This window comes from Artemia franciscana, chromosome 13 (genome assembly GCF_032884065.1).
Source record: "Artemia franciscana chromosome 13, ASM3288406v1, whole genome shotgun sequence".
NCBI lineage: Eukaryota > Metazoa > Arthropoda > Branchiopoda > Anostraca > Artemiidae > Artemia > Artemia franciscana.
In genome coordinates, this window is record NC_088875.1 from 36,021,856 (window position 1) to 36,049,294 (window position 27,439).

Sequence of the window (27,439 nt, forward strand, 5' to 3'; positions counted from 1 at the left end):
AGTGAACCTTGGCTAGAATACCCTCTATTCCTATTTCTATTGACCTGGGCGTTAAAATCTTCAAATAAATACACCATATTTCTCATTTCTACCTGGTACCTTTTCTATTTGCTTCTTTAAATGTAAGTAAAATTCATTTGAGTCACTCATGTCTCCGTCAATTGGTTCTACAGGGCGTAAATACTCCCAGGTATTATTGTTATTAATACTACATCCTTTTTTGGTTCTCATTTCAGCTTCTGTGCTGTGGTGGTATGGACGCACTCTCTAATATAAAATTCCCCACATAATTTTAAATTTCAGCTGCATTGCCCACGTTTGAAAATGTCTAAAGGCGTTTCGTTTGTCTTTACAAGAACTGCAGACCAAAAAAAGGCAGTTAAGTCAGCTTTTACAGATCAAAATATTGAACAAGCAAAGAATGAAGAGTATGAGGAAATAGTTTATACTGGATCAGAGAAAATTGGAGATGAAAAGTAGGCCTAATTAAGCTCTACCTTGTTTGTGTAATCGGATAGTAGGCTACACATGACTTTCAAAATTTTCCTATATCTTTGCCTTAATCGAGCCTGTCTCAGCCCCTCAAGCAGTGGTTCATGCCAAGGAAATAGTCTAGGCCACTCTCTATCAGTGTGAATAATTAACTCTTGGCTTATTCTGTCTTTACTATTTTGGCAAGTGAGATACCCGGTTGTCTGGCTGCTAATCACAATTTAAAAAGTTAAACAGCAGTTAAATTTTAGGTCAGTGAAGCAATTTTTCCTGTCACATTACACCAAATTATGAACCTGATTAATGAAAGTTTAAAAAATAGTATGTGTCCTAAGTGCTTTGAAGGTCTTATGTTTAAATAAGCCCTTTATTTTAAGAAAGATATAAAAATAATGTAAATGATTATAGGTCAATAGCCTATCCTTTTTTCTGTTAGCCTATATCTAGGTTACTAGAGGAAACTTAAAAACATTAGAGTTGGCTATCTGAGTTTTTGAAGAATTGATTGTTTCTTCATCCTAATCAATTTATGTTTTTAAAGTGATGTCTATAGAACAGGCAGTTTTAATATAGATTACAGGATTTATAAATCCCTTGTCCATTCCCTCCTTGAGTTTGGCTTGACTTTGGCCTTTCCCCAAAATAAAATGGACACAAGAGCCCTTGAAAGTGTCCAAAGGAGAACAATCAATCTGGTCTGTGGCTTAAATAATGTCCCTTACCAGGATTGCCTAAGATCTCTGAGACTTTCAACCCTCACCTATCAAAGATATAGAGGAGATGTGATCATGGCATGCAAAATTTTCAAATCTAGTCACCTGAACCAGATCTTCACCCCCTCCCTTGCTAACAATTCAAGAGGTCACAGTCTAAAGCTTCACCTGCCTAGATATTGGAGAAGGGAATGACATGGTTTCTTTTCCATTTGGGTGGTCCCCCTCTGGAATAGCCTATCCAAGTCTACCATCCAAGCTGAGACTCCCCACTCCTTCAAGGCTGGAGTCAACAGGGACTGGGAAAGGGCTGAGTAGAGGCTGGACTGGGAAGCTAAGCCAACATAATTACATCACTCACCACCAGCAAGAACTACAGGAGGATCTACCACCTTATCTCACTGGCAAATGCAATTTAAGGTAATTTAAGGTAATTACTTTCATAGATGATGATCTAGGCCAGGGTTCTAAAGTGGCATCTATTTTCTTAAATGTTATAAAAGTATTTGACACCATTGACTAGGTAATTTGTCTATGTAATTTTAATGTGGTAGCTAGAAAATTGTAGAATTTGAGGAAAGGTATTGAATTCATTTGTATTCTTTTTGTGAAGTAGGACCCAGTATATAGATAGGCTATGTCTAATGTCAAGTAATTTTGGTGTGCCTTAGAGGTCTGTTTTAGGTCTGCTTTTATTCCCAGTAGCCTATATATCAATGACTAAAGATTTTCTGCTAAGAGTTTGATAAATAATTTTCAAGGATTATATGCTAATTCTAAGGCTATTCTTCCTAGTTTTGCTGATGATAACCCATTTTACTTTGGCAGCAAGACTTGGGCTGATTTAATTGAAATTTGAAAAAAGGGTATTCTATGTATATATAAGTGAATGAGAGTAAATAAACTATTGTTAAATCTTAATAAATCAGGTTTTCCTTATGTGGTAGGTCTTCTACTTATTCCCCCTGGGTTACAGATATACAAATGGATAATTGTGTAGTCAAGCACACCAATAATATTAGATATCTTGGTCTTATTGTTAATGAATACCTTAGTTTTAAAATGACAAGCTTATAAGAAATGTTGTAATGATAAGAATGTTAAAAAAAAATCTTCCCAAAATATGTGAAGAGATTAACTTACTTCTCTTTAGTCCATCTGTGTTTGGTATACTACTAACAAGTCACCACAGCCCTGAGCCACCTGAGGCCAATGCAGCTATGCACACTCCTCTATCCTAATCTATTCAAAGCTTCCATTTTTGCACCCTCCCATGAAGTTCCAATTTCCATTAAATCTTTCTTTACAGCATCCTCCCACCCAAACCATGGGTGACCTGCTTTCTGTTTAGTCCAAGATGGTTTGCCAAAAAGAACAATCTTCAGGAATTTGTCATCCTTCATCCACAGAATTTTTTCATCCCTAGCATATACAGCCTATTGTTTGAAATATGGCCAGTCAGTCTGGTACCCAAAACAGCTTGTAGCCAATAACCCTGGGAAACATCTAGTATATCTTTATCTCTTTTTGCAAAGCCCAGGCTTCAGAACCATACTTGACTACTCTCATCACTATAACTTCCAATATTCTCCTTCTATTTCAGCAAATGAGGGCTTTTCAATCAAGACTATTAAGTACTTTTCCTTTTGATTCACTCTGTGATATGAGCAGAGCTACTGAATTGGTTGCTTCTTATTTATCTTGAATTTGCTCAGATTTCTTTCAGTAAATCTTTTGATTCTAGGAGTTGAAATATAAGAGGATAAACATTGAGTCTTGAGCTCTTTGTGCAGGTATAGTCAGATAGACTCTTGGCTGATATTGAGATTTTTTGGTGTTTGAAGCACTTTAATAGTTAACATTGCAGGTAATACTGTGCATATGTAAGCATATTACATTCAAATTGGCAATGGTCAGTTGTTTCATTTTTTAATTGCAATTGTTGCAAAGAGGGGAAGAGAGAACTTAGCCCCTTGAATTTGGGAACTGATATAAAAACACCTGAAAAATTAGCCTGTTTGAGACAGACCAAATTCTGTGATTAATTCTAGAAAGTTGTTTATTGGGGAAGGGAGGTAAAATTGGATTATTCTCATTTAACAATGCCTCTGATGATTTCCAACAGTATATGCCTCTAATAGGGATAGGTCTTCCACTTGGATGGTGAATATTTAAAGCATTTTTTTTGCAATCTCATCTGCTTTGTGGTTACCAGTTATACCTGCATGGCTTGGAACATATTGAAGGTAAGTTCTTATGCCTCTTGAAGCAAGATTATCAATAATACTAAGACAGTGAAAAGTTTCTATATCCATCTTATTCTGAGAAGCTGAAGACTGCAGCTGTAGGCATGACAAAGAGTCAGAAGAAACAATAACATTTTGTAAATTAGCAATCAAAGGTTGATTTTTCATGAGGTGCACTAGTGTTATGGCATTTAACTCTGCAGACATTATAGACACAGTATCATACATTCTCTCACCCATTGCAATATTAAGGGGGGGGGGAGCTCTACTTGCCACCTTCTTGTTCATTTTGGATCTATCAAGAAAAATTTGAAAAATGGTTTTTATCAGTAATTGTATTAATTTCAGCAATTTTTTTTTCTCAGTGAAAGCAATGAGGGTAAGTTCTTCAGTCCACTTTGAGAAATTAGTGTTTATTATGGGGATTGATCAACTCCATGGGGGAGTTTGGGGCAATGTTGATGCAGTAGACTTTGCTGGCTCTGGGAATTTCTTCTGGGTATTGGTATATTCATTTGCAATGCCTGTATGCATGGGTGGATTTTATAATCAGTTATGCAGGGTATGTGAGCTATTGACTTAAATTTTTATCAGAAAATTTATTAAAAGGTATCATTGTGTTTCATTTATTGTTGATAATCCACTCTCAGTAAGCAGAAACTTAGTACTTGTTTGTTTCTTAAGACCAAATATAGGATAGATTACATCATTTTGTGTTGCCTCTATTTTTTTGCATCAGGGTCTTTGCACAAGCACCATAAACAATGAGACCATGATCAACATGGGGTCTTATATGTGGCTTATAAAATCAGAGTAAAGTTTTTTCATTACATTACCAAGGTGTGGATAGTAGTCTTTTTATTATTCTTATTTTTCTGTAGAATTTTATATTGTGTTAGCAATGTGAAGGTGGAAATTAAGTTTTTGGTCAAGTTTAAGACCTAAGTAATTAATTTGATTGTCCTCTGATAAGTTACTAGAGTTAGTTAGTTTAGAGTTAGTTTTACATTAACATTATTTCACATATGTTGTAATTGGATGATTTTTGACTTTGTGGGTGCAATGGGTAAATTAGAATTTTAAGAAAATTTGGTAAAATTCTGGTTAATTGACTTCTTGCTATCTCAGAAAGGGTTTAGGTTAGTAAAATGAAACTTTCAGGGATAAATTGAAGCAACTACCTCCACTTCTTCTCCCTCTAGAGGGTCCTGACCTTTGATGGCCTTTAAAAATATGTGTGTTATACTTTAGCCTGTAGATCCATCCCTGAAAGTTTCATTTTTCTAACCTAAACCCTTTCCGAGAGAGCAAGAAGTCAATTAACTAGAATTTTACCAAACATTTTTCAAATAGGAAAAATGATTTTGCAGCTTTTAATTTGCAATTTCAAAGGTGTTGCCAGTTGCCCATAACATCAGATCTTCAGCATATTGTAAATTGGTGTGTGGGAGGTTCATGGCCCAGAGAAACAGGGAGAAGAGGAGGCAGCTCAGGACTGCGCCCTGTGAAAGACCTTTGGTTATTGTAGTTTTGGATGAGGAGGCTGAACCTACTCAAACAATGAAACTTCGGGTTTCTATGAAACGTTTTATAAATTATACTAGCTTTTGGGGTAATCCAAGACTTGCATGTTTAGCAAAAAGGATCTGATTGTTTATATTGTCATATGCACCTTCAAAGTCTAGGAATGCAACAAGTAGGACATTATTTTTAGATAGAGATTAGTTTTTTGCATTTGTTAACAATATAAAAGCCTCTGTTGAGGAGTGGTGTTTCCAGAAACCAGTTTGAGTATGAAGTATCACCATTGTTATTCTCAACAAGCCAAAGGAGTCAATGGTGAATCATTTTCTTCATTACTTTTCCCAGCAGAGGAGTAATCATTATAGGCCTGTAAGTCTCAGGACCATATTTGGGTTTATTTTTCTTTAATATTAGTAGGAAGGATGAACATTTCCAAAGATTGGGGAATGTGGATATAGCCAATGCAAGATTATAGCAATTTAGGAGTTTCTGTTTATAAGAAAGGGTGAGATTATTTATCCATGTTGGGTGTATGTTATTGCAGCTACTAATAGCCTTATCCCTATTATGCTGTATTGCATTATTCAGTTCATAAGTTGAGAATGGACAGGTTATATACTCTGATCCTGGGTGAATGGTATATTGGATTCATCAAGATTGGGGTGGTGATGCTGTTATTATTTAATGTGAGCTTATTTGAGAAAAGATTTGCAAATAAGTTTGCCTTTTAATTATCATAGTGGGTATTGTTATATAGTAGCTTATACTGGAGTGGGTTGTGGAATGTTTTTTCCACAGATGTGGCTTATGAGCTTATGTATAATTAGTTCAAGTGTTTCTCTGGAAAGATTTTGCAAAATTATTCCAGTAATTATATTTAGTATTTAAAATAATCCTCTTGAGATTAGCCTCTGCTTGTAATTTACTTAAATATGTAACAGGAGACAGTTTTTTAGGTATATTTTCCTAGCTGCCTTTTTTGTTCTCCAGTTATTTTGGCACTCATTTGTCTAGCATGCTTCAGGATTGTGTATGGGGATTGTTTTCCTGGGTATTGTATTGGGGATAGTATGATTAGCTGTATTTGTTAGTATGGATGCCAAAACTTCAGCATGTGTGTCAGCTGCTACTAGTGAAATATATGATTCCTGGGTGGGACTTGTAATTTCATTATTAAGCTTATTTTTATTTTAATTATGAAGTCCAATTTGCTTTAGTGATAATATATTTGGGGTATGTGATAGAATTTTAGCTGGTTCATTAAATGAAGAAACTATGGCAAAGTGGCCCATGCAAAGGTCATCAATTTTCTTTATATAAATTTTATTAAAAATATTTATTGACACAGTTGGTTGGTCAATTGTGGAAGAAGTTGCCACTTTTAGGGCTAAAATATGTATTTAGATTTGAAGTGATAGCAACTGCTAATTCAGTTTTACTTGAAATCTTCAATAAATTACAACCTTCAATAAACTTACCAGCTTTATTCACTGGCTTATCCCCCCATAAAAGGCTGTGGGCATTAAAATCTTCACAAATAATTATGTTTTTTTTAGCATATTAGAATTAATTATAAAACCAAAATTCATGGCATCCATAGTTTGGCCATTAGTGTTATAAAAGCCTATTATGTAAGTTTTGGTATTATTCATCCAAGCATTGATTCCGTTTGTATCAACATTATTTAAAAAATCTGGAAAGTTAATGCCACAAAATCTTATGTTGTTATTTATTAATAAAGCTACATCACCTCCTTTTCTCTCTGAACACCTATCCTTTCTCAGAATAAAACATCATGGAGACTTTATTTGTTGGTTATTGGTCAAATGGGTTCACTGAAAGCAAGCAATACTAATGGAATTATTATTTATAAAATATATTAGTTCATTTAACTTATTTTCTGAAAGTGATCTTACATTCAACGGAAGTATTGAAATGTGCTCCTTTGTTGCTTTAGTTCTCATGTGTCAACGTTTAGATTTGCTAGGAGTAAAGCAAGATCCTTTTTTGCTTGAATAAGCATGTGATTGGGCAGGTGGTGATTGCTAATTCATTTCTGATTTTTGCTTTCTATGGCTGTTGTAGGTTCGTGGACTAAACTGCATTAGAGTTTAGCATAAAGAGGCATATGTTAGGTGTTAGCATGTTTGGTTTTTCATCTGGCTTGTCATTAGTTAAGGGATTAATTCCTGGTAATGCTTCTGATTCATTTCTTCTTGATAGGGATGACCAGGCCAACCTCTTATCATTAGATGTGGATGCTAGTTGGCTCAGCCTTTGTAATTCTCTCTCATAGGAATGTGAGTTGGGGTATTTTGAGGAAGGAGTCTTGTGGGGGGCTCTTATTGCTTTGAGTATTAGTGCTTGTTGAGGCACTTAGTATTTGAGTGGTGACATATAGCAATTGCAAATTCTGTCAGTCTGTCTGTTGGTCTGTTTGTCCCAGTTTTGCTACTTTAGGCACTTCCAGGTAAGCTAGGACAATGAAATTTGGCAGGCGTATCAGGGACTGGACCAGATTAAATTAGAAATAGTCGTTTTCGCGATTTGACCATATGGGGGGGGGGATGGGGATTTGGTTAATTTGCAAAAAATAAAAAAATGAAGTATTTTTAACTTACGAACGGGTGATGGGACTTGATGAAATTTTATGTTTGGAAGGATATCGTGTCTCAGAGCTCTTATTTTAAATCCCGACCAGATCTGCTGAAATTGGGGGGAGTTGGGGGGAACCTAAAATCTTGGGAAACGCTTAGAATGGAGGGATCAGGATGAAACTTGGTGGGAAATATAAACAGAAGTCCTAGATATGTGATTGACATAACCGGAACGGATTTGCTCTGTTTGGGGGAGTTGGAGGGGGGGGGGGTTAATTCTGAAAATTAGAAAAAATGAGGTATTTTAACTTACGAAGGAGTGATCGGATCTGAATGAAATTTGAAGTTTGGAAGAATATCGTGTCTCAGAGCTCTTATTTTAAATCCTGACTGGATCCAGTGACATTGGGGGGAATTGAGTGGGGAACCTAATATCTCGAAAAACGCTTAGAGTTGAGGGATCAGGATGAAACTTGGTGGGGAAAATAAGCACAAGTCCTAGATACGTGATTGAAATAACCGGAGCGGATCTGCTCTCTTTGAAGGAGTTGGGGGGGGGGGGTTAATTCTGAAAAATTAGAAAAAATGAGGTATTTTTAACTTACGAAGGAGTGATCAGATCTTAATGAAATTTGATTTTTTGAAGGATATCATGTCTCATAGCTCTTCTTTTAAATCCCAACCGGATCCGTTGACATTAGGGGGAGTTGGAGGGACCTAAAAGCTTGGAAAACGCTTAAAGTGGAGGGATCGGGATGAAACTTGGTGGGAAAATAATCATAAGTCCTAGATACGTGATTGAAATAACCGGAACGGATCCGCTCTCTTTGGGGGAGTTGGGGAAGGAGGGTTAATTCTGAAAATTAAAAAAATGAGGTATTTTTAACTTACGAAGGAGTGATCGGATCCTAATGAAATTTCATATTTAGAAGGACCTCGAAACTTAGATCTCTCATTTTAAATCCCGACCGTATCCAGTGTCATCAGGGGAGGGGGGCCCGGAAATCTTGGAAAACGCTTAAAGTGGAGATATCAGGATGAAACTTGGTGGAAAGAATAAGCACAAGTCCAAGATAAGTGACTGACATAACCGGACTGGATCCGCTCTCTTTGATGGAGTTGGGAGGGGGAGTAATTCGGAAAAATTAGAAAAAATGAGGCATTTGTAACTTACGAATGGGTAATCAGATCTTAATGAAATTTGATATTTAGAAGGATCTTGTGCTTTAAAACTCTCATTTTAAATCTCGACCAGATCCGGTGACATTGAAGGGAGTTGGAGGGGGAAAACGAAATTCTTGGAAAACGTGAAAATCGAAGTATCTTACGAATGAGTGATCGGATCTTAATGAAACTTAATATATGGAAGAATCTTAGGTGAGGTCTCAGATGCTCCATTTTCAATTCGAATCGGATCCGGGGACATAGAGGGTTGGACGGGGGAACAGAAATTTTGGAAACCGGAAATCTTGGAAAACCCTTAGAGTGGAGAGATCGGGATGAAACTCGATCGGAAGAATAAGCACAAGTTATAGATACGTTATTTACATAATTGGTACGGGTCCGTTCTCTTTGAGGGAGCTAGGGGTTGTTAATCTGGAAAAATCCGAAAAATTGACGTATTTTTAACTTAAGAATGAGTGACCAGATCTTGATGAAATTTGACTTTTAGAAGGAACTTGTGTCTCAGAGCTCTTTGTTCAAATCCCGACCATATCTTTTGACATTGGGAGGAGTTGGAGGGGGGAACCGGAAATCTTGGAAAACGCTTATAAATGTGGTAGATACGTGATTGACGTAACCGGACTGGATCCGCTCTCTTTGGTGGAGTTAGGTGGTGGGGTTCAGTGCTTTGGCGAGTTTGGTGCTTCTGGACGTGCTAGACGATGAAAATTGGTAGGCATGTCAGGGAGCTGCGCAAATTGACTTGATAAAGTTGTTTTCCCCGATTCGACCATCTTGGGGGCTGAAGGGGGAGGAACAATTAGAAAAATATAGGTATTTTTAACTTACGAGTGGGTGATCGGATCTTAATGAACTTTGATATTTAGAAGGACCTCGTGACTCAGAGCTCTTATTTAAATCCCGACCGGCATTAAGCCTCTGATTTTCCTTTTAAAGCAATCTATTGATTCTTAGAATTTTGCTAGAGCTCATACCATATGAGTTCTTGGCTCTTGGCTCTTTCGACCTCGTCACAGGTGCCATATGAGCTCTTAGCTCTTGTTTTTTTATATGCAGGGCATAGCTTTTTATTGGATGAATCACGGGGGCCTTTGCAGTTTATACATGTAGGCTGATCATTTTTACAATTTTCCATTCCTTCGGATGGGAACCTTTATATTTACTGAAGATTTGTAAGATTTTACTGCATTTGTTCATTGTGTGTCCTAATTTTATACATTTCTGGCACTGGATTGGTTTTGGCTTGTAGGGCTTGTGAGGTTTCTGTACTTGTATCTGTACTTGATCATATGTCTTATCTGCCTTTCTATTGTTAATGGAAAAATTATTATTAAATACATAAGCAATATTGGCCAAAAACTGGTATGCTCTAAATCTGAAAAAATGGGTAGAAGATACCCAATAGTGTTGATCTCATTGCATTTAACCATAACTTGAACTTTGGTAGTTTTCATACAAATGGTGTGAATTCATGTCTTACATCTTTTGGTGTGTTTGGAAGAACAGGTAGGTCATCATTGCAAAATTTTCAGTTTCAAAATTTTCATTTGTTGAAAATTTTCAAAATTTTCAACAGCAACAGCAACGCTTAAAGAAATTTATAATAAAAGTTCTTGTGATATTTACCCAGATTTATCAGCAGTCAGTTGAACCAATCTTATACCAAACCATCTTCTAGACAACACTATAGTGTTTTTTTGTGGATGGTGAAGTCCTCCCTTTGAAAGAGTGGCAGACAGTCTGGTTTTATATTATCAATTTTTCCCTTCTTTTTTTTGATTGTATTAAAGCTTATTCCAATAGGCAATGCATAGAACACCACCTAAAAAAATCCCCCCTGACCCTACCCCAAGTACCACTGAAAACATTCAACCCCTTGGCTGGTCAAGTCAACTTTCTCAAAGCTCACATGAGGGGTCATTGAATAATACAATGGTGGAAGTCGGGGCGTATGTCACAATACAGGATGAGACTGAAAATGAATTTCAAGAGGTCCTATCAAGAAACTCAAAAAAAAGGAAAAAGATTTCACCAATCAAAAATAATACCCCTTCCCATAATCCAACATTCCCCTCACAAAACCTTGGAATTTACTTAAAAATCACTCCAGATACCCCCTTTGAGATAAAAAAGGTAGCTCTTTTGAGGGTTGCAATCTTTAAAATGTTAAAATCAATGTTTTCATTAAACATTAACCGTGATGGATCTCTGCTAATAGCCCTTCAAGATTCTAAATCAGCAGACATATTACAGAATTCAAAATCTCTTCTTAACATACCAATAAAATCTGTTCTCTGGTCCCCAAACCAAAATCCAACTAAAATAGTAGTGTATAACATCCCTCCAGAAATTCCTATTCAGGATCTAAAAGAAGGACTCTCTGACAGAACTGGTAACCCAATCCCAGTAGCTGATGTAACCCAATTGGGTAAACCAGATGCCAATGGCCAAAAGTTAAGCAAGTCTTTCTTATTCACACTAAGAGAAGAAAATAATAACCTGGATCAGATATTCCTATTTGGACAAAGGAAACCACACAAGCCCTACAAGCCAAAACCTATCCAATGCCAAAAATGTCTAAGACTAGGACACACAAAAAACACATGCAGTGAAACATTACATGAATGCAATTCTTGTAAAAACTCCCACCCCACTGGAATGATAAACTGTAAAAACAATCAGCCAAAATGTATCAACTGCAATGGTCCCCACGATTCTACTAATAAAACTTTATGCCCTGTATATAAAAAACGAGCACTAATACTCCAAATAGCAACAGAAAAAAACATACCTTACCCTTTTGCAGCAATGGAAGCAAATGCAGCTCAATCACACCTGACCAAAAACTTTATGAAACCACCCAACCCTCTCACCCACAGACCAACCATTCTACCAAAAGCATCAAGCACCCCCAATAAGACTCCTTCCTCAAAGCAACCAAGCTCACATTCCTATAAGAGAGGTTCACCCTGGACAAACCTTCCAGCCTCTACAAGTAATGATAGAATATCAGAATGGCCACCTCTCCCGAGTAGAAATGAATCAGAAGTATTAACGGGTATTAATCAAATTATCAACAAAAAGCCAGATGAATATCCAAATGAATTAACACCTAACATGTGCCTATTTATACTAAATTCTAATGCAGTACAGTCAATGAACCTAAAACAACCACAAAAAGCAAAAATAATAAGCGAATTGGCAAAATTGTACCTACCCAATCACATGCATATCCAAGCAAAAAAAGATCTTGCTCTGCTCCTAGCAAAGCTAAAGATTGATACACAGCAAAATGAAAATTAAAACAACAAAGCAGCATATTTCAATACTTCAGTGGAATGTAAGATCACTTTCAGAAAATAAGTTAAATGAACTTTTATCTTTTATGAATAAAAATTCCATTGATATTGCTTGCCTTCAAGAAACCCATTTGACTAATAACCAACAAACAAAGTTTCCAGGATATACTATCCTGAGAAAGGATAGGTCTTCTCAGAGAAAAGGAGGTGGCGTAGCTATAATTTTAAATAATAATATTAAATTCTGTGGTATTAATTTCCCAGATTTTTCAAATGATGTTGATGTTATTGGCATCAATGTTTGGATAAATAGTACAAAAACATACATATTAAGTCTTTATAACCCCAATGGCCAGACTACAGATGCCATGGATTTTTTCACTTATATTATTAATTCTAATATGCTAAAAAACATAATCATCTGCGGGGATTTTAATGCCCACAGTCTTCTGTGGGGGGATAAGCCAGCAAATAAAGCTGGTAAGCTCATTGAAAGATTGATTTCAAATAATGCCGATTTAGCAATTGCTACCCCTCCTAATCTAAATACATATTTTAACCCCAAAAGTGGTAAATTTTCAACTATTGACCTACAAATTGTTTCAATAAATATACTAAACAAAATTTATATTAAGAAAATTGAAAATCTATGCACTGACCATTTTGCAATAGTATCCTCTTTAAATGAGCCAGCCAACATTCTCCCACATATCCCTAAATATGTCAACACCAAAGCAAATTGGACCATGTTTAGAAATAAGATTAATGAAGAAGTCCTAAGTTTAACCCAGAAATCTCATACCTCAGTTGTAACTGCTGACACGTGTGCTGAAGCTATGACATCAATATTAACAATTGCAGCTAATCAAGCTATCCCCAGAACTTCACCCAGGAAAACCATCCCTAAACACACCCCTAAAGCATGGTGGACAAAAGATTGCCAAATTATGTGGAGAATAAAAAATGCAACTAGGAGAGCATACCTAAGAAAACCATCCCCTGACACATATTTAAGTAAATTACAAGCAGAGGCTAACCTCAAGAGAACAATAACTAATGCCAAATATAATTATTGGAATAATTTTGCAAATAATCTTTCCAGAGAAACATCTGAGCCAAGAATACATAGACTTATAAGCAAAATCTGTGGGAAAAAAACATCCTCCAACCCTCTTATGTATGAACTAATACATGAGAATTCCCACTATGATAACGACACTGATAAGGCAAAATTATTTGCCTCCCTTTTCTCAAAAAAGCTAACATCAAAAAACCAAAATATCACCACACAAATCATGACAAATCCTATTTACCAGCCCCGACCAGGTTCAGAATATATAAACCATCCCTTCTCGATACATGAATTGAATAATGCAATTCAGCATATCAAGGCCAATGCTACAAGTAGCTATGATAATATACACCCTATATGGATAAAGAATCTTTCCCCTTTGTACAAACAGGAGCTCCTAAATTGCTATAACCATGCATGGGCTACATCCACATTCCCTAATATCTGGAAATGTTCATCTCTCATACCAATTTTAAAGAAAAATAAACCTAAACATGACCCTCAGTCATATAGACCCATAATGATTACCCCAGTGCTGGGAAAATTAATGGAGAAAATGATTTACCATCGGCTGCTTTGGTTTGTTGAGAAGAATAATCTGATACCTCATACTCAAACTGGCTTCAGGAAACACCACTCATCAACAGATGCTTTCATAGTGTTAACAAATGCAATAAATGAATCCCTATCAAAAAATAATGTCTTAACTGCTGCATTCCTAGATTTTGAAGGAGCTTATGATAATGTTGACCACCAGATTCTATTAGTTAAACTTACAAACCTTGGACTACTCCCCAAACTTGTATCCTTCATAAAATCCTTTATAGAAAACCGAAGTTTTATTGTTTGTGTAGGTTCAGCCTCTTCACCCAAAACTTCAATAACCAAAGGCCTTCCACAGGGTGCAGTCCTGAGCTGCCTCCTATTTTCACTTTTTCTGTGGGACATGAACCTCCCACATACCAATCTACAGTACGCTGACGATCTGGTATTATGGGCAACTGGCAATACCTTCGAGATTACGCATTCAAAGTTGCAAAATGCACTTTTCCAATTTGAAAAGTTCTCCCAAAAGTCCATTTTACCTACTGCACCCACAAAGTCAAAAATTATCCAATTCCACCATAAGCGAAATCATTATGATGCTAGGCTAACATTAAATGGAATACTTATCCCAGAGGACAATCAAATTAATTACCTAGGGCTCATACTTGACCAAAAACTAAATTTCCACCTCCACATCACGAATACAATAAAAAAGTGCTATAGAAAAACAAGAATAATTAAAAGGCTACTAGCCACACCTTGGGGCTGTAATGAGAAAACACTAATCCAATTTTATAAATCATATATAAGACCCCATATTGATTATGGCCTCATAGTGTATGGTGCTTGTGCTAAGACCCACATGCAAAAAATCGAAACGACACAAAATGATATAATTCGTCTTATATTTGGTCTTAGGAAACCAACAAAAACTAAGTTTCTGCTTACTGAGAGTGGACTATCACCAATAAATGAAAGAAGAAGATCTCTACTAATTAAGTACCTTACAAAAATTGAAGCCAATGATTCTCATACCCTGCATAACTGGTTAAGAAATCCATCTATGTTTAGAGGCGTTGCAAATGAATATGCAAATATCCAGAAGAAGTTCCCAGTGCCAGTAAAATCTATTGCACCCACATTCCCCCAAACCCCCCCTTGGAGTTGGTCAACCCCCATAATAAAGACTGACTTCTCAAAGTGGACCAAAGAACTTACCCCCATTTCTTTTATTCAGAAAAAATTTGCCGAACTAAATAATGTTGCTTATAAAAACTATTTCCAAATTTTTGTAGATGGGTCCAAAATGAATGAGAAAGTGGCAAGCGGAGCTTTCTTCCCAACCCATAATATCGCTTTAGGAGAGAGATTACAAGATAATTCATCTGTAATGTCTGCCGAGCTAAACGCCATAATCATGGCACTAGATTTCCTCATGGTTAATGAATATATGAAAGTTAACATTAATAATATTATAATATATTCTGATTCTTTGTCAAGCCTTGAGCTTCTTTCGTCAGCTTCTCAAAATAAGATGGATATTGACACATTTCTTTGTCTTAGGATTATTGATATTTTTGCTTCAAAAGGTATTTTAACTCATATACAGTATATTCCAAGCCACTCAGGTATAATAGGTAACCATAAGGCAGATGAAATAGCCAAAAATGCTTTAAATATTGACCAGCCAAGTGGGAGACCAATCCCCATTAGAGATATTTACCGCTGGAGATTTACAGAGGTACTGATAATTAATAAGAATCCTACCCCATCACCTTTCCCAAGTAAGCACCTTTCCAAGATTTATCATAGGATTCGGTCAGGTTCAAATGGGCTAAATTTTCAGGCATTTTCATATCAGATTCCTAATTCAAGTGGCGAAGTTCCCTCGTCCCCCCTTTGCAGGTCATGTAATCTTAAGAATGAAACAATAGATCACTGCCTATTTGAATGTAATATGCTGACGTCTGCACAGTATACCCTGCGACGTAAAATGGTAGAATGCTTCAAACACCACAAAATTCCACTAACAGCCAAGAGTCTTGCTGACCATACTCTCCCGCAGAGCACAGAGATCAATATATACTCTCTTATAATTCAACTGCTGGTATCAAAAGATATACTTCAAGAAATCTGAGCAGATACAAATCATACAAGACAAACCAGCTCCATAGCTCTGTCGATCTCACAGAGTGAGCCAAAAGGAAAAGGGCTAAATAGTATCAACTGAAAAGCCCGTCTGCTGAATAAGATGAAGAAGTTGTATTTAATGGTATATTGAAACCCAAGCACCGATTACAAAAGGCAAGCATAAGCAAAGCAAGCATATAACATGACACTGCAACAAACACAGATTCAAGCACGCATAGCAGGATTCTTCAATCATCTAATGTTGTAGTTAAGGATCAATGTTTGGTGACAAAAATGTGCAAATAAGCACAAATAGTGCAAATCCAAGCAGTAAGCAATACAATAAAAGTCTTGATCCCATACTACTCTTCCTATGAAAATAAATGTTAAAACTGCAGTACAAATCCATACTTTTTGTAATTTATTGTTAATTTCAGGGAATAAAACCGATAGTAATTATTATCATTATAATCAGTATTATAATCTTCTTTTCCTATTGCAATATCTGTATTATAATCAGTGAGATTTGACGTCATTGTTTTGTATAATAAATTGTAGCTGCAGTAAATGAAACAGCTTTAAATCACCACTGTTTTGCCAACCACTTTTTTATGAAAGAAAAAATGATTCAATTAATTTAAATTTTAATCAATCAAACTTGAATTGAAATCATTCTGTATTTTTGTTGTCTTTTTCTTTACTGTATTGCTTGAAAACCACAGGTGTATACACATGGGCATACCTTAGCAGTGCTGCCTAAGTGAAGAGCCAAGTGGGCACAATGCATTATTTTTTTTTTTTTTTTTTTTATTGAGGCATTTTCTATGGACACAGTTATTGTAGAAACTTTAGAAGGGGCTTATTTGATTGGGAGTTGAAAGTTTTAGTGCCTTTTTTAAGAGTCAGAAGTAATTGGTAAAGTGATTAGGACGTGTTGAACTAAATCAACAACACGCTATGGGCATGCTGCATGTCAAAAGGGCTTATCTCAGAAACGGCTTAGAGTTACAAGTTGAAATACTCAAGGAATGATGAAGGGGATGATCAATTGACCAAAATACAATATGTGCGTACTACTCCTGCTACTACTACTGATGCAGTCACTGCTACTACTACTCCCGCTACAACTATTAAGACTAAGGATATGAAGGCCTTGTTTTTTGTGTTTGACCTTTTGTGTTCAAGAAGAACAAGAGCACTCACGTGAAGCTTTTGGGGACTTTTGAGGGGGGTGTTGAAATAAATCAAGACACACTCTGAGCATTCCGACTGTCAAAGTGATATATCTCAGGAATAACTTATGATATTAAGTTGGAACCATCAGGGAATGATGAGGGGGATGATCAGTTGACCAAAAGGCACTATATGCACACTAGTACTACTTCTACTATTGCTATTAGTATTACAACCACTACTTTTGTTGTGACTATTACTAAGGCTAATTGTATTAAGGTGAAAATTTTATAAAATATAACGAAATATTTGTATACAGGTTGCCAAAAGGCCGTATCAGCAATGTCTTAGAAACAAATTGGAATGTGAAGTTGAAACTTACAGGGCTTGTTGTAGAGAATGTTAAACTAATCAAAAGCAATATTTACATGTTATTACTACTACTTCTCCTACTACTAATACTAATGCTGATGATGTTACTGCTGCTACCACTATTATTACTACTTTTAAAGCTAAGAGTATTAAGGTGAACATTTCAGGGAATGTTCAGAGGAGGTTTAACTAAATCAAAACGCGCTATTGCCTGCAGGTTTGCGAAAGGACGTATCAGCAATGTCCCTGGAACTGTTTAGGATATTAAGTTGAAACTTTCAGCTTGTGTTAAGAAGGATGTTGAAAAAAGGTGCTATGTGCATACTGTTACTAATTCTACTTCTACTACTGAAGTTTAGGGTATTAAGGTGAAGTTTTGAAGGAATGTTTGGGAAGATGCTAAACTAAATTGAAACACAGTGTGAGCATGTAGATTTGCAAAAGGATGTACCATTATTATCTCTCAGGAGTGGCTTAGAGCGTTTTGTTGAAACTTTCTGGGTAAGTAACGCGGATTTTGAACTAACTAAAAGCCACTTGTGTGCATACTGCTCTTTCTGGGAATGTTTAGGGGGAGTTTTAACTAAATCACAACTCAATTTATGTGTGTAGGTAGCCCAAAGAACCTATAAGCAATATTTCATGAATGGTCTAGAGTATTAAGTTGAAACTTTCAGGGTATTTTGAGGGGGATGTTGGACTAACCCAAAGGCTATATGTGTATGTTATAACTATTACCTTGTCTACGACTACTACTTTTACTGAGGCTAAGGATATTAAGGTGAAATTTTCAGGGAATACTCAGTTGGATGTTAAACTAAATCAAGACGCTCTATTTGGTTTTACGTTGTCAAGAGGATGTATGAGCAATTTCTCTGGAACGGCTTAGTGTATTAGTTGAAACTTTCAGGACATTTAGAGAGGGATGTTGAACTAACTAAAAGACACTCTGTGCTTATTTTTACTACTACTACTGTAGCTACTTCTTCTTCTATTACTACTACTGTGACTATTACTACTGAGGCTAAGAGTAGGAAGATAAAACTTTCGGGGAATATTTTGGGGGATGTATAGCTAAGTCAAAACACACACTCTGTGTATGCAGGTTGTCAAAAGGGAGCATCAGCGTTTTCCCAGTAATGGCTTAGGTATTAGCTTGAAACCTTCAGGGCATGTCAAGAGGGATGTGGAACAAACCAAAGGCACTATGTGCATACTACTGCTATTACTACAACTGGTACTACTACTGCTGATACGACTACTACTACTGTGACCGCTACTAGCATTATTACTGAAACTGAGGGTATTGCAGTGAAACTTTCAAGGAATGTTGTGGAGGCTGTTGAAATAAGTCAAAGCACTAAAATTAGGGCGACTTTTCATGCGATAGTATCAGTGATGAGTAACTTTAAAGTTAAAACATTTTGCTTATTTAGAATCTTCATGAATAATATATTTTGTTGCTGCATACATTATAATCAAAATTTCATGTTTCAGGATTTGATTTTCTGTTGACAAGGGTAGCTCTTTATCTCCCGTTTTTTTTACCATGAGGTTAATCATATAAGGCCCTGTTAAATGTGAAGGAGGCTATTGCTCCCTCCTTCAACACTTGTTTTCTAATTTCACGTTGAATGTTCGTAGGACAGTGCTTTGATAATCCTCCCTGAAAAAATGTACCCCTCCATATATTTATTAGGAGGGAGTGCAAAACATCAAAAATTGATTAAAGAATCAACAGGAATTTCAGATTAATTTCTACTTATATTTATCCAAAGGCTCATGGAGAGGTTAGAATTTTCAGTATAAAAATGATTTTTTTTTATTGAGGAATGGCATGAATTGCCTCATTTAGAATGGCATTAGTAGACCTAAGAAGGGTCCAGGGGCAAAAACGTCTTGGTTTTGTTGGCCTTTATATTTTAATAATGACATGAATGGCCTCCTTTAGAATTACATGAGTAGACCTAAGAAGGGTCCAGGCACAAAGTGTCTTGATTTTGTCGGCCATTGTACTTTAAAAGTTAGTCTATTTCTATTTATGTTGTTAAAAGTGCAAAAAAAGCAAACTATTAAAATGCACATGATATATTTATTTCAAATATTTCAGGGGCGTGTCAGAAATATGGCAAATTAGGGGCAATTTATTTGTTAACAGTTTTTTTATAAGTGATTTTTTTCAGTCAATATTAGCTGGAAGAATTTTCTCCATTCTCCTTGTGCGCAGGGTATTTTTTTAGGCTTGTCAAATTGAAGATTTCCAAATGAATTAAAATATTTTTTCAGTTATCAAGGGATTTGAGTGATTGAGATTTCATTCACCAGAGTTTCATTGTCTATTAAATTGTTTTCTAGAAGACCAGTTGTCAAAGAAGAAAAACTGGTCATTCCGTTAATACCAAATAAAGAGATATTTTCTAAAAAGCCAGGTGAAGATGTCATAAATAAGGAAATCAAGTCTGAACCTGAAGGAGCGGAAGAGCAATTATCGCTGGAGGAAAGAGCAAGAAGAGAACTCTTAACAGGTATGTAATGCTGCCATCCTCAGTGTAAAGGGTATAATTAAAAAAACTTAAATATTTAATAAAGAGTATTTTTATATAAGGTTATATATCAAATCTTCTTTACGACATTTTTATCTTGTTTTTTAAATCACATTTCATCAAGGGTGTTTCCCGGCTTCATCAAAAATAAACTAGAACATAATACAACTTTCTCCAGTTGATCTTTCTCCATGCTCTGCATTTTTCAGAGACGTCATTCATAGCGGAAATCAGAGAACGGCCATGGTAAAGGTAGAAAATTATAAGCAGATAACAATAAGCACGTCTAGCTCAAAGATTGCTGAATAATATTCTAAACTAAATATCTGTATCCTAAATGAACTTTATCGTATCTATATCTATGAGCTCTACGGTAGTACCGTGGATTTATGCTCTGCTTGGAAATGGCCCAGTGATCAATCCTCACCGCAAGGTTGGGCGATACGCTTGCCACCTGTCGCCGTAAAAAAGACTCAGCGTCTGAAACGTCGATTTGACGGCCCATGTGCCATTAATGACCCTGGAGGACCTTTGTCCATTTTTTTTATCCGTTTTTTGTCTATATCTTAGGTATCATAAAATGAATTTTTATATATGTGTCCGTAAAATTGTATATACTACTATATATACAGCTGAGGATTTTATAATTATTTCGGTTCATGCCATCATACCATATTTCCACGATTATTTGTCTATAAATCAAGTTTTTTCAGGAAAATTCAACAAAAAATTTGAAAAAATACCAAATTACTTGAAGGAAATTCAAAAAAGAAGTAATTACTTGAACATAAATTGAAAATGGCGAAAATACTTGAACAAAAATTGAAAAAAATCTTCGAAATTTCTTCTAAAAAAATTACACATCTGTCAAATATGTACTAAAAATTGAAATTGTTGAAACGCGTTAAACAAAGATTAAAGATTTTTGCAATACTTTCCATAAAAAAAAACAAAAACAAAATGTAAATCTGTAAGTTTGATTAACAAAATTAGAAAATCTTTGAAATACGCTCGACAAAGATTGAAAATCCGTAAATTTCTTTGACAAAGGTTAAAAATACTTTAAATACGCTTGGCAAAAGTTGAAAACAGAAAATCTTTGAAATATGCTTGACCAAAATTGAAAATTCTAGAGATCTTTACAATAAAAATTGAAAATCTTTGAGATCTTTAAACTAAAATTAATATCTATATTTTTGCGGCAAAAATTCAAAAATCTTTGAAACGCGCTCGACAAGATTGAAAATCCTTTAAACATTTGCGACAAAAAAAGGAAATTTGTGAATTTCCGTGGCAAAAATTTTAAACCTCTGAAATTACACTGGCAAAAATTAAAATGGTATAAACTTTCGGATTAAAATTTGAAAAAGACAGAAAAACATTAACTAAAAAAACGAAAATTGTGAAAACTTTAGGAATAAAGTTTGTAAAAGATGAAGTCACTTGAACAGAAATGAAAATGGTGAAAACATTGGGAAAAAATTGAAAAACTAAAAATATAAGGATAGTAAATTTATTGTGTACAAAAAAACTAAAGACGGTAAATATTAGTGAGTCATAGAAGTGTTACTTTGAACAAAACGTTTTAAACCTTTTAAACAACTGATGCTTTGATCCAGCTCCTGGTCTTTTACTTTCTGAATGAATAGCATCATATTCGGCACCACTCAGAGCTGAATAAGTGGTTCCAGTCTTCAGTGTGTAAGGGGGCGCGTTTTCACTCGCCAACGTTTCCTCTTGCCCTTCTGTGTCCTTGGCAGTCAATACTTGCTGAAGTAAAATAATCTTATCTTCATAAATTTTAAAGGCTACAGCCTTGTAGCCGTAGCCTTGGCTAAACAAAAATCGTTGGCACACTTCCGAGAATGTCCCATTTCAGTCGTGTCACAGGATACCAATGTGTAAAAGACCGCATTATGATCTTCTGCAGTGTTACCTTTTTTGGGTCTCAAAATTCTTCCTAACCTTTGTGCCTCCTATTGTCTACACTCAACGTAAGTGGAAATCCGGGTAAGGACATTCGTACATTGCAAGTCAAAAGATGTATTAGCAATATTACTGACGAAAATTGTTTTTACAGCTGGATTGTTCTTAACCCTTGAAGAACTTCAAGTCGTTTATTTGTGAAGTAGAACCACAGAGGAAGGGTTTTCTAATGATAGTAGCGTAATACTTGAGTGTATAGATTCATTGCCAGAGAAAATAATAATTTTGTCTTGCCTTTTCTTGAGGTATTTGATCAAAAGCTGAACTTTGGTACTTATTTTGATTCATGATACGCAGCAGATATTTGCTTAGAAACCTTGGCTGATAGATATTCCTTTTAGAATTCGAGTGCCATGTCACAATACACTTCAGGACACTGAAGACTCTGAACTTTAGCTATGTAACGCTTTTCTTGAAGTTCGTACATTCGGCTACAATTGGCTTCGTACATTCTGGGCCCTATCGAAATATTTAGATCAACCATTTTGTCGTCTTCACGCAATAAAGTGGCTGTCAATCCAAGCTTACAATGATCCTGGACGACTGTTAAAACATGACGGAAAGTTTTGCCAGGAATTTGCTGAACTTCATCAAGTACCGTTTTGCCCCACGTCTGGTCTTGAAGCCACTTCATTGTCTACTCTCTTTCTTACCATCTATTGATCAAGTGTCACCATAGCATATGTACTAATCAAAACAATGGCGTTTGTTAGTTTTCCTTGGCATCTGATATAAATCGGCAGTTTTCGTGGTTATTTTTTAATTACATTTTTTATATCTTTTCGTTTTTGTCAAAAATGTGTAGCCAGCGCAGTGGCGGATCTAGAGCAAAATCTTGGGGGGGGGGAATGACAAGGACGTCAATAAGCAAAATCTTGGGGGGAGGGGATGTGACAAGGACGCCAATTATTGACCAAATTGACAAATTTATTTAAAATAGAGTGAAAAACGGAAAAAAAGGAATGAGGGCGCCAGAAAATTCTTGGCAGGATTCACCCCTGGATCCGCCAGTGTGGTCTGAGAACGAATTTAGTTTTTGATTTAAGTCGTTCAAGTTAACTCGCCATCTTGTACTTTTACGGGTACTTTTTTCGGATAAATATGTTAAATCTGTTCAATTATTCTCTGTTTTGATCAAGAACAAATTTGATTAAGTAGATGGTTTTAACTTGTCACTTATATTTGTCGAATTACAGATGCCGAAAAATCCGGGGAAGATATATCTAGAGAAAGAGAAGAAAAGGAGAGGCGTTCAATGATAATTCCATTTGGTGAAAAAAATGATGAAATCCTAGATGTAACTGAACAGCCAGACAAGGTTGGAATTTTTTCAATTTACATGTTCAAGTTCAAGTCCACCTTTTTATGAACTAAAAACTCAACAATTAATATACACCCCAAAACAGATACACAAAATAACACGTGTCACGGGCGGCTAATTGCATTTTCTAAACAAGTGATTAACCAAACTAAAAGAAAGAAATAACATAACTAAAATGACAAAAGCTAAATAAATTATATTATCAAAATAAAACTTTAACCAATCGTTCATTGACGATTCTATTATAATAATAACTACTTAAGGTTCTTGCCCCCCCCCCCCCTTCCCCGTGGAAAATAAGGTTTCCAAACTTGAGAATTTTATTTGAGTTTTTTTTAGTGTCGTTGAAAATTGCTAAAGAACGGTAAAATGAGGGATTCACACACCAGAAGTGTCATAAAAACTCAGAAAAAAACGCAAATCCATTTGTGTCGAAAATACTTCCAGATGAACTTCTGAAATTTTTGACAGTAGCGGGTGCCAAATTAAAAAAAAACGGAAGAAGAAAAAAAATTAGGCAAACAATAATCGAAATTAAGCTAAAAAATATGGCACCAAAAAGTTTAAGAAGGTTTAGCAATCCTTTGAAAAGATAGTTGGCTTTGGGAACCAACAAATTCTTACTGTTTAAGTTTTTACGGACGAAAGCGTTGTCAATTTCTACGAGTTTATTTTTCGTATCTTCCAATTGCATAACTACCACAAATCACCATTAATAAATAAATGAAACCCAAAACTAATAGAAATTACAATAAATACCCTTGTCAAACTCAAAACGAGCAAAAATTAAAAGGAGTATGGCTGACAACACCCATGTCGTCTTCAGACTAGAACATGATTTGTACTTTACTTAAAAGAAAACAAACAACCGTGTATTGTCAGTTTGATATACATATTCTGATATCTGTTCCTTATTGTCTTAATACTTCTTTTTTTGTTAAAGTCAAAAAAGTGAAAACATTTAAAATGTATTTTGTTTTCAGAAAAGTGCAAATTATATTCTGGTCTTGAGGAGGGGTGGGGGTTGTCGGCCCTACTCGTGTTAATTGTTGCTCGTTTTGAGATTGAATCGGTTATTTATTGTAATTTTCGTTAGTTTTGGGTTTGATTCATTTATTTATGGTGATTTTACGCTTTGAAAATTATTTGAATTTATTTCTAATCATTTTTGGCATAACGAGGCTGTTTACTATTTTTGACAAACTTGTTTTGTGGAAAACATTTTTTAAATTAATTTATTTGCGTTAAATTAATTTGCGTTTATTTTTTATTGAAATAATCTTTTTCTTGTAAGAAAAATATTTTATAGCTTTTTTTCTATTAGACTCCATAGTTTTTACTTTGAAGATTATTTGATTTTATTTCTGTTCATTTTTGGTTTAATGAGGCTCTTTACTTTTCTTTAAAAAACTTTTGTTTTCCATTAACAACAAATACTATCTGGAAACAATTAAATAAAAACAACAAGTTTTTTTTTTAATTGAAAGTAAGGAGGAACATTAAACCTCAAAACGAACTGAAATTATTACATATATGAATGGGGTTGCCTCCTCCTCAAGACCTTACTCTTTACTTTAAAGTTTTTTTTTTATAGAATTTTAAAATAAAGCTTATTGTTCTAATTTAACGGCCATTGTGTTTCAGGAATTGTTGTTAAAGAATTATGACAAAAAATCAAAAACTTTAGCTAAAGAGCAAGGTCTTGTGGAAGGGGCAACTCCTTTCATATACATAAGAATTTTTGTTAGTTTTAAGTTTTGATGTTGCTCCTTACTTTCAGTTGAAAAAACTCGTTTTTTAAAATTTAATTTTTGATCGTTTTTAAATAATACCGGGAAATCCATCTCTCTCTCCATGAAAAATTCCGATACTTGTGTGTTATATGCTACTAACTCAAGTTTGCGATATGTAAAATTCGAGAACAAACCGGTTTCTTCGTTCTTTTAGAAACAAATTTGGGCTATATTTTTGCACATTAGGATGAGGGGGGGGGTAAGGTATAGCGGGTCTGCATGCAAAATGTGTTAGATACAATTATCCTGCATATTATGAAGTAAGAACTGTTTTCTGACTTCAAACTGTCAAAATACTTCACCCCCCTTTCTTATTTGCAAACATATAGCCCAAATTATATATTTCATATCTATTCTGTCACTTGTCTTTGTTTGTTTCTTGCTAAGCTGAAAGAAACTAACGAAGAAACCGGTTTTTTCTCGTGTTTTACGCAGCGTAAACTTGAGGGAGTAGCGTATAATGCACAAGTACCAAAATTCCTTCCTCCTACGAGAAAAAAAAACTCATATAAAATAATAAAAAGCCTTATTTTCCACGGGGGGGGGGTGGATTTTACCCTGGCGTTATTTTCCACGGGGAGGGGAATTTTCTGGAAGGGCATTTTCTGTGGGTGGTATTTTCTCTGGGTGGTATTTTTCGGGGGGGGGGAGTAAACACCGGTCACTATATGTCTATACGATCTTACCTGTATTATCAGTTAAGAAGCGATATCAATCAAATTAATATTTAGATAAGAAACGATTTTACCTCTTAATCAAAATACTTTGTGTACCTCTTTAACAAATATTTTGTTTGAAAGTATGTAAGCCTCGTTTCAAAACGTGTTATATAGTGATAATTTAGTAGTTCTAGAAGGTATTGAATAGTTCATCAAGAGATGATTAAACATCTTAAATACTGGCTTACAGTAATTATCGGACAAATGCAGCGAGAAGCCTTTGGACGTTGAAGTTTTTAAAAAGGTATCCTTTTCAGCAATAGTCGGTGGCTAACCACCCAACGACCCTCCTCCAAAAACATCAACAAGATTCAATTTCCTTGATTATCGTGTCCATTGTTTAAGTGTACGCTTGTATTGAAATTCATTTATGTTTATTTATTCTATAAATTTATGTATTATATCAAATCATAATTATAAATTTATAGCCGACCAATGAAGACTATGAACAAGTTCCAGTTGGGGCGTTTGGAGAAGCAATGCTTCGAGGAATGGGCTGGGACGAAGGAAGAAATATTGGAAACAAGAATTCCGGGTAGAATTTATCTAACTTCTCGTTTACTATTTATTTACTTTATTTAGAAGTAAGATATTAGCTTAGCCGGTTCTTCATGTTGTTTGGAATGAATAAGATACATCAGCCTGAAGCCCAAAGAGCATTATAAACTAATAAAAGAGGAGACTCGAGTGTGCCTCCGTTTCAAACACTGTACTATCTTGGAACACAATGCCATACCATAACGCATACATAACACCATAACATAAAACAATACTTACTTCTGCTTTACACTGACACAATATAAAAAACCCAGTTTCAGTAAAAGGCACTTACATTTCAATTAAAAGGCACCACATTTCAATAGGTATGTTTGCTCATGTTAAAAAAAACAACAACAAAAAATAAATCGTTTAAAGAGAGAGAGAGAGACACTTTTATTATACACTAGCTGTTGGGGTGGCGCGAAGCGCCACCCCAACAGCGCCATTTAATGTTTTGTATTTGTCGTTACTCGCCATATTAGTTACGCGCCATTGTAGTTGTGTCCCTGTGTCCCACCTGTGAGAGAGAGAGAGACCCTACTAAAAAAAAAACAAGACAATAAGCCATCCCATTTAAATTATTTACTTTATATCTTCCCAGAAGGTGGTTCTTCAGTCTACTCTTAAACTGGCTAACATTTTCTGATAGCCTTATACTCGTTGGTAAAGAATTCCATTGTATTGGTTCAGCAAACCTGGGACTAAAACTTGCCCTCTGAGAGCTGCAGCACTCATATACCAAATCATCCATATCTCTAGTCTCATAACTGTGATACGAAGAATTCCTTGTAAACATTTGACGAAAAATTTCAGGGGTTAAACCATAAATACCATGAAATACAAAAATAGCAAGTTGATAGTTATGAACGTGGCTAACGTTAAGAATCATGAGTTTCCTATAACAATTAACTGTATCATTCTCACCATGGACATAATTCCCTAATAGTCTAATAACTTTATTTTATAAAACCTGAACACGTTTAAAATTCTTATAAAATCCGCTAGTCCATATCACACAACCATAAGAAATATAAGGCATGACAATAGAATGATAAAGAGTCAAAAGGGCAGAACGATGTAACTGATTTATCAGACGCCGAACCAGACAAAGCCTTTTAGATACCTTAGCTGCCACCTGATCACTATGTGCTTTCCAATTCAGATTCTGATCAAGCTGGAAACTAAGGT

At 35.3% G+C, this 27,439-nt stretch overlaps 1 protein-coding gene across 1 annotated transcript in view; it reads left to right on the forward strand.

The window, feature by feature from the left end:
* The first annotated feature begins 278 nt into the window (after positions 1-278).
* LOC136034309 (G-patch domain and KOW motifs-containing protein-like) overlaps positions 279-27,439 on the forward strand; it is a 69,792-nt gene continuing 42,631 nt past the window's right edge. The window contains exons 1-4 of the mRNA XM_065715446.1: positions 279-476; positions 19,705-19,874; positions 23,075-23,196; positions 26,140-26,246. Of these exons, the coding sequence (XP_065571518.1) occupies positions 325-476; positions 19,705-19,874; positions 23,075-23,196; positions 26,140-26,246 (551 nt within the window). The 5' untranslated portion in view covers positions 279-324. The remainder of the gene's footprint in view (positions 477-19,704; positions 19,875-23,074; positions 23,197-26,139; positions 26,247-27,439) is intronic.